This window comes from Carlito syrichta, unplaced genomic scaffold (assembly GCF_000164805.1).
Source record: "Carlito syrichta isolate Samal-C Ts95f unplaced genomic scaffold, Tarsius_syrichta-2.0.1 Scaffold303646, whole genome shotgun sequence".
Lineage (NCBI taxonomy): Eukaryota > Metazoa > Chordata > Mammalia > Primates > Tarsiidae > Carlito > Carlito syrichta.
The window spans coordinates 1,045,764-1,053,758 of NW_007247742.1; the positions used below are offsets into that span (position 1 = coordinate 1,045,764).

General features: G+C 58.2%; 1 protein-coding gene across 1 annotated transcript in view; it reads left to right on the plus strand.

Annotated features, from left to right (window-relative positions):
• SPEG (SPEG complex locus) overlaps positions 1-7,995 on the plus strand; it is a 58,062-nt gene that overhangs the window by 41,200 nt on the left and 8,867 nt on the right. Inside the window, 12 exon segments of the mRNA XM_021712802.1 lie at positions 39-151; positions 542-710; positions 939-1,035; positions 1,162-1,362; positions 2,617-2,674; positions 3,252-3,329; positions 3,430-3,608; positions 4,104-4,130; positions 5,009-5,161; positions 5,342-5,384; positions 6,326-6,394; positions 6,629-7,990. Coding sequence (XP_021568477.1) covers positions 39-151; positions 542-710; positions 939-1,035; positions 1,162-1,362; positions 2,617-2,674; positions 3,252-3,329; positions 3,430-3,608; positions 4,104-4,130; positions 5,009-5,161; positions 5,342-5,384; positions 6,326-6,394; positions 6,629-7,990 — 2,549 coding nt within the window.

Here is a 7,995-nt window from a genome sequence, read left to right on the forward strand (position 1 = left end):
CCCCCTCCCTTCCCCACTCCTGTCTTTGTATGTTCCAGAGGCCCCTCGGTTTGAGTCCATCATGGAGGATGTGGAGGTGGGGGCCGGGGAAACCGCTCGCTTTGCTGTGGTGGTTGAGGGAAAACCACTGCCGGACATCATGTGGTACAAGGTCAGAGAGTGCTGCAGGCCACAGCAGGAGTCCTAGCCTGGCTGGCCAGGAATCTGGGGGAAGGAAGGAGGGTTTTCTGGGGGCATGAGGGGTCCTGGGAGGCCTTAGGAGCAGGGAGCCTGGGCAGAGGTGTGGTTAGCAGGAGGAAATGGGATCCCAGGGCTGGCTATCGGTGGGAGATAAGGGAGGATTCTGGGTCCTGGGGGAGCAAAGCCTCTGGGGTGGAGATGCAGCTGCCCCCAGGGTGGGGGGAGATACAGGGTGAGGCCTGATAGAGCAGCTCCTGGTCCTAAGGTAGAGATAAAATCAGGTCTCTGGCTTGGGGGTAAAGCTGGGTCCCAGGTGGAGGTGAGGCCAGGCCCAGGTGGGAAGTGACACCCAACTCTGCAGGACGAGGTGCTGCTGACCGAGAGCAGCCATGTGAGCTTTGTGTACGAGGAGAACGAGTGCTCCCTGGTAGTGCTCAGCACGGGGACCCAGGATGGAGGCGTCTACACCTGCACTGCCCGGAACCTGGCGGGCGAGGTCTCCTGCAAAGCAGAGCTGGCTGTGCATTCAGGTGGGCTGGACTTCAAGGGGAGTAGGGCAGAGCGCCCACCCAGGAGTCTGATGTCAGCCCTGCCCGGCCCTGCCCTAGAAGCACCTGGCCCGGGGCTCCCAGCACCCCCAGCTAGTGTCCCCGACATTCTTGCCTCTTTCCTGCCTCCTTCATCTGCCTGCCTGTCCCAGTCTCTGTCCTGCTCCCTTTCTTGCCCTCCCACCTAACACCAGGACATCTCTGCCCTAGCTCAGACAGCTATGGAGGTTGAGGGGGTCAGGGAAGACGAGGAGCATCGAGGAAGAAGACTCAGCGACTTCTATGACATCCACCAGGAGATTGGCAGGTGTGGGGCTAGGAGCAGAGCTGGTGTCAGGGGCCAAGAGAGGCTGTGGGTCTGAGGGCTAGGAGGGGGTGTTGAACCAGGGCTACAGCAATGGTTGAGTTCTTCCCCCGTCACTGTGTCACCCAGGGGTGCCTTTTCCTACCTGCGGCGCGTGGTGGAGCGAAGCTCTGGCCTGGAATTTGCAGCCAAGTTCATCCCCAGCCAAGCCAAACCAAAGGCATCGGCACGGCGAGAAGCTCGGCTGCTGGCCCGCCTCCAGCACGACTGTGTCCTCTACTTCCATGAGGCCTTCGAGAGGCGCCGGGGGCTGGTCATTGTCACGGAGCTGTATCCTGGGACAGGCTGAGGGGTGGGGGGCTCATGTCTGAATGACTGGTCCTTGTGGCAGCCAATGAGTAACATGTTTTACGGTTTACAGGGTGGTTTTGTTGACAATTGGAAGGGATAAATCTAGAGACTTCTTCAGAAACCAGTTTTTTAGCCCATTTTTTAGCTTGAACTTACAATGTGTGCCTGCCAATGTTTTAAGAGTTTTATAGACAGCCTATTCATTGGTGCAAGCCTATAGTCCCAGCTACATGGGAGGCTGAGGTGGGTGGATCACTGGAACCCAGGAGTTTGAGGCTGCAATGAACTATGATCATATCACTGCACTCCAGCCTGGGTAGCAGAGAGAGACCCTGTCTCAAAATAATAATAATAATAAAAAGAAAGAGAGAGAAAAAAAGAAACAAACTCTCTTTTACAAATATTAACCTATTTAATTATTGTACATACCTACCTCATATAATTTTATTATCCCCATTTTACAGACAATGAAGCAGGCATGGAGAGGTTACATAACTTGCCTGAGTTCACAGAGCTAGCAAATAGCTTATGCTTTTCATTCTGAAATGCAGGACAGGTTATCTACACACTTGAAGTGTCTCTGTCCTGCTCCCTTTCTTGATGACCCATCTAACACCATTCCAGATCAAGCATCTATACTTGGCTTTATTTGGGAGGCTGTTTTCACAAAGAACAGGTTTTATCCTTTTGTGAAAGCTGTCTTTAAGCAAGTCACCCCGAAGCAAGGATGCTGGGTGGTCGGCTCATCACTCCCAGTAGCAGGGTGACCGTGACCTGCGCATGAGCTGCCTGTCTGCACTGTTTGAATTCAGACCTCAGCAAAATGACAAATTATTCCATGTCATGTACCTTCTGGGTCATTCTCAAATAGAGTTGAGAAGTTCCATCCACGGTCAACACAATTCTACTCTAATTTGATCTCTACAAGTACTGAGCAGGATAGGCAGGAAAGGAGATGTTATCCCCATTTTACTTCTGGAAGACCTAGACTCGGAGAGGTGAAGTTACTTGCCTGAGATCCACAGCGAGTGGCAGTTCAGGCGGGGCTGTCCCACCGTGCACCCAGATGACAGGGGTGGGGATGGGGGTAGGAGGGAGGAGATGGGTGAAGACGCAGTCTCTGACTGGCATCAGCTGTGCTGTAAGGGGACGGAGAATCCTGTACTGAGCTGGACCCTCCCCCAGGCTCTGGCAGTCAGCACTGGGCACTATTCTCCTTGATCCAGAACCTAGCTGCACAGAGGAGCTGCTGGAGAGAATGGCCAGGAAACCCACCGTGTGTGAGTCTGAGGTGAGGGCAGTGGGTGGCTGGGGCCAGGCTGGGCACCAGCTTTCACCCACCTGAGTTCTGAGAATCGATGAAAGGATCTGTGCCCATGAGGAAGCAGGGGTGGGGGTGGAGAGCAATGATAGGCAGCAGAGCCCCCACTCCTTGAGACTAGACCCCCCAACTATTTGGGACTCGCAGCGTTCTCTCTAAAATCTCAGTAAACCCACCCCAGCCCCAACTGTTGTTTCCCAACCTTCCTCACATAAACATCTCCCAAATGTTTCTCCAGAAGGAGCCCCACCTAGATTTTATTGATCTCACTGCAGTCCTGCCATGTAGGGCTGTACAAGTTGTACACTGCACACAATTCTAGTTATTACAATGGAAATGGCTCCTCCTCCATAACTATGCTGTGCCCAACCTGTGCACATGGTAACTTTGGATTGTGATAACCCCCACACCTGTGTTTCAATGTCCTCCATGAGCCGTCTGAAGGCCACTACCCAGGCATGGCCTGACCTCTTGCTACAACCCCAGAGGTGATCAAACATAGTACCACACCCTACTCCCACGGACTCTGGGCCCCCTGTTTTCACAGACCCGGGTCTATATGCAGCAGGTGCTGGAGGGAATATGCTACCTGCACCAGAGTCAAGTGCTGCACCTCGATGTCAAGGTGAGGTGGGGAGTGGAGAGCAGACAGCCACTGTGGGGGCCAGGAAGTGGGTGTCCTCCCCTCTTGGTTCAGTGTCCACACCTTGCTGTGTGTCTTTCAGCCTGAGAACCTGCTGATATGGGATGGTGCAGGGGGCGAAGAGCAGGTGCGAATCTGTGACTTTGGGAATGCCCAGGAGCTGACTCCAGGAGAGCCCCAGTACTGCCAATATGGCACACCTGAGTTCGTGGCACCCGAAATTGTCAACCAGACCCCTGTGTCTGGAGTCACTGACATCTGGTAATGCTGGCATGCTGGGCTGCTGGGCGGGCTAGGGCACCTGTCCTTGGTGCTATGCTGGAGACTGACTCACTGGCAGAGAGGAGCTTCACTGGGCTTGGATTCCTTCTCTGACGGTTGGCTGGTGGTGTTACTTGCAGGGTTTCCTGCCCATGTTACTCCCTGCCCCAGTCAGGGCTGACCAATTCTCTCTGGGCTTCAGCCCTGTCGGTCCTAGGCTCCTTGACACCCCTGGGGACTGCATCTTCCCCTCAGCAGTCACTATGCCTGTCCAGTGAGGCAGGTATGGTCCCATTGGTCCAGGTATGATTCCATTGGTGCCTAGATTTCTCTGGGCTTTCTCCTCCAGGCGAGTCTGGACCTTTGGGTGTGCCCATTGTCCATGGGAGTGTTCCCAGAAAGGACATGTCTCACTCAGTTGAGCAGTAGCAGAGAACAACTCCCTCCCAGCAGGAGGTGGGCTGTCCTCTTACCATTCCTCTGCTTTCCCCACAGGCCTGTGGGTGTCGTTGCCTTCCTCTGGTAAGGATCCCCTCTGCCATCTGCTAGTGGTCTCCTGACAGGCCCACCCCCTTCTCCTCCCACCCCATGCTCCTCCCTACACTGCAAGAGGCCTTGTGTGCATGAAGGTGGAAGTTGGACACCCTGGGCTACATGTCTATGCTCTGTCCCCCACCATGCCCCATCGTAAGAGGTGGGCACAGCCGGGTTCGGTGGCTCAGCCTGTAATCCCACACCTTTGGGAGGCTGAGGTGAGTGGATTGCCTGAGCCCGCGGGTTCGAGACCCGCCCGGACAGCGAGACCTCATCTCTACAATAAATCAAAAAATCAGCCGGGCATGGTAGCGCATGCCTGTAATTCCAGCTACTTGGAAGGCTGAGGCGGAAGAATTGCCAGAGCCCAGCAGGCGAGGCTGCGGTGGCCGGGAGCGGCCACTGCACTCCAGTCTGGGCGACCGAGTGAGACTCCAACTCAAAAAAAAAAAAAAAAAAAGAGGTGGGCACACCGGACAGAGGCCAGGGCAGGCTCAGTGCCCTTTAGGCAGGGAACTCCTTGGTCCTGAGTGTCCAGAAGGTGTACTAGAAGGGGGTGGGGCACAGGGTGGCACATCCCCTTGGCAGACTCTTCACCTCATGGAGAGGACACACTGGAGGGGTGACAGAACAGGTCCTGTAAAGCATGGGCAACCAGGCCCCGAGGCAGTGCTGCCTCCCTGCCCATCCAGGGGCTGGGGAGGGGGCAGGACAGGCAAGAGTCTGCAAGTCTTAGTGTCTTGCTCACATCCGCCCTCTGCCATTCCCACAACCTCGGGGCCTCCACCCGTCCTGGGCCCTGTGCCCCCACCAGCATCCCACTTCATCCCTGCCCACCCTCACCACAGCCGTCTCCATCCCTGCAGTCTGACAGGAATCTCCCCATTTGTTGGGGAAAATGATCGGACAACATTGGTGAACATCCGAAACTACAATGTGGCCTTTGAGGAAACCACGTTCCTGAGCCTAAGCCGGGAGGCCCGGGGCTTCCTCATCAAAGTGCTGGTGCAGGACCGGCTGTGAGTACAAGACCCTAGGTAGCCCCGCCCACAGGGTCACCCTCATGTCATCCACCTCCTCCCCCCAAGCCTCTGCCCTTAGACGTGTAAGCCCCAACTCCCCAGGGCCCTGTTTTCTCAAACATTTACTGACTGAATGAATGAATGGTACATCCCTTCTTACTCCCCGTTCCTTTGCAGGAGACCTACTGCAGAGGAGACCCTGGAACATCCTTGGTTCAAAGTGAGTCTAGTCCCGCTCAGTGGTGGTATAAAGGGTGGAGGAAGGGAAAATGTTAGGCATGTTGCGTACATGTGCTCTATGAGCCTCACAATAGCTCTACAAAAGAAGGTCTTATTACTCTTATTTTGTTGATAATGAAACTGGCTCTCAAATCAGTAATCAAGTTGGGGGCATCACGGACTCCAAGGTATAGGTCTAAGTTCCCCCATCCTAGGGCTCCTCATCGGGGTTCTCTCTGGCACCTGAGATCAGACCCTGGTCTTCCTCACCTCTGCGTGCCCTCCCCTGTCCTGCACTGGTCCCACATGCTGGGATTGGGGGCGGTCTGGCTGGCTCTGCCCCGCAGTTTTGAGCACTGTGTGGACAGCATTCTCATTCATCGTCAAACCTCAGTGCCTTGGGACACAATGCCAGGCATGGAGGGTAGTTTCAGCAAATGATGCCAGAAGGAGCACCTCAGTAACTGTCCATTGAGGGTTGTGCTGGATCCCCTGGAGGCTGAGGTCATCCTGGCATCAGTCCTTGAAGTAAGAGCCTCCTCTCTCAGACCAGAGACGAGCTCTAGAAGAGAAAGTCTGGGTGGGTGGCTGAGAGAAGCATCTGTTTTGGTCTGGACTCTGGATGTCTGGGGTGCTGGCCCTACATGAAGACAGAGAGGACTCAGAGCCCAGGACGGGGCATTTGAGCCCTGGTGTAAGCTCAGAAGCCCACCTCTCAGAGCCAAGAGCTTTCTGCCCTCCCCCACCCCCACCCCCAGGGTATTTGTTCACAGGTGTTCACCTTGGCTGTGGGAGTTGCCCTGACAGACCCAAGGGGAAGGCGACCCCCAGGAGCCTAGACTCAGTGCTGCTCAGTTCACTGCCACCCCCTTTAGACTTGATTTCTTGAGGGTCTTGGTTGACAAAGAGCTTTCCCTCAGGCCCTCTTTCCTTGGTTTGCAGACGCAGACAAAAGGCGCAGAAGTGAGCACCGATCACCTAAAACTGTTTCTCTCCAGGCGGAGGTGGCAGGTGAGCTTGGCTCAGGCCCTGCCCTGTCCTTTCCACCTTCTTCTCTCCAACCCTGCCCCTTCTCTGTTGTGTGCCTCAACCCTTTCTCCTCTGTCTTTCTGCTTGTTATTGTCTACATTCCCAGTTCCCTGCCCCTGACCCTTTGCCACTTAGGCCTTCTTCTCCAGGGCTGGAACTGGGTGGGCCAATCCTGCCCCGGGGGCCCTCAGGGCTGACCTCGTACCCTGTCTGCAGCGCTCCCAGATCAGCTACAAGTGCCACCTGGTGCTGCGCCCCATCCCTGAGCTGCTGCGGGCCCCCCCAGAGCGGGTGTGGGTGGCCATGCCCCGAAGGCCACCCCCCAGCGGGGGGCTCTCGTCCTCCTCGGATTCCGAAGAGGAAGAGCTGGAAGAGCTGCCATCAGTGCCCCGCCCACTGCAGCCGGAGTTTTCTGGCTCCCGGGTGTCCCTCACAGACATTCCCACTGAGGACGAGGCCCTGGGGCCCCCAGAGGCTGGGGCTGCCACCCCCATGGACTGGCAAGAGCAGGGAAGGGCTCCCTCTCGGGACCAGGAGGCTCCCAGCCCTCAGGCCCTCCCCTCCCCAGGCCAGGAGTCCCCAGCCGGGTCCAGCCCCCGGCGGGGAGAGCTCCGCAGGGGCAGCTCTGCCGAGAGTGCCCTGCCCAGGGCCGGGCCGCGGGAGCCGGGCCGGGGCCTGCACAAGGCGGCGTCTGTGGAGCTGCCGCAGCGCCGAAGCCCCAGCCCGGGGGCCACCCGCCTGGCCCGGGGAGGCCTGGGTGAGGGCGAGTACGCCCAGAGGCTTCAAGCCCTGCGCCAGAGGCTCCTGCGGGGTGGTCCTGAGGATGGCAAGGTTAGCGGCCTCAGGGGCCCCCTGCTGGAGAGCCTGGGGGGCCGTGCCCGGGACCCCCGGATGGCTCGAGCTGCCTCCAGCGAGGCCGCGCCCCACCACCAGCCCCCGCCCGAGACCCGGGGTTTGCAAAAGAGTAGCAGCTTCTCGCAGGGTGAGGCGGAGCCCCGGGGCCGGCACCGCCGCGCTGGCGCGCCCCTCGAGATCCCTGTGGCCAGACTCGGGGCCCGCCGGCTGCAGGAGTCTCCTTCTCTGTCTGCTCTCAGTGAGGCCCAGCCATCTAGCCCTGCGCGGCCCAGCGCCCCCAAACCCAGCGCCCCTAAGTCTGCGGAACCTTCTGCCACCACACCCAGTGATGCTCCGCAGCCCCCCTCACCCCAGCCTGCCCAGGACAAGGCCCCAGAGTCCAAGCCAGAACCAGCCCGAGCCTCCAAGCCTGCCCCGTTCCCCATGGCCCTGCAAACCCCGGCGCTGTCTCTCACGCCCTATGCCCAGATCATGCTCCAGCTGTCAGGCACCGCCCAGGACCCCCCGCAGGGCCCCGCGGCGTCGCCCTCAGAGCCCAAGCCCCACGCCGCTGTGTTCGCCAGGGTGGCCTCTCCACCTCCGGGAGCCCCCGAAAAGCGCGTGCCCTCGCCCGGGGCTCCCGCACTCCTAGCCGAGAAAGCCCGGGTCCCCACGGTGCCCCCCAGGCCCGGCAGCAGCCTCAGCAGCAGCATCGAGAACGTGGAGTCGGAGGCCGTGTTCGAGGCCAA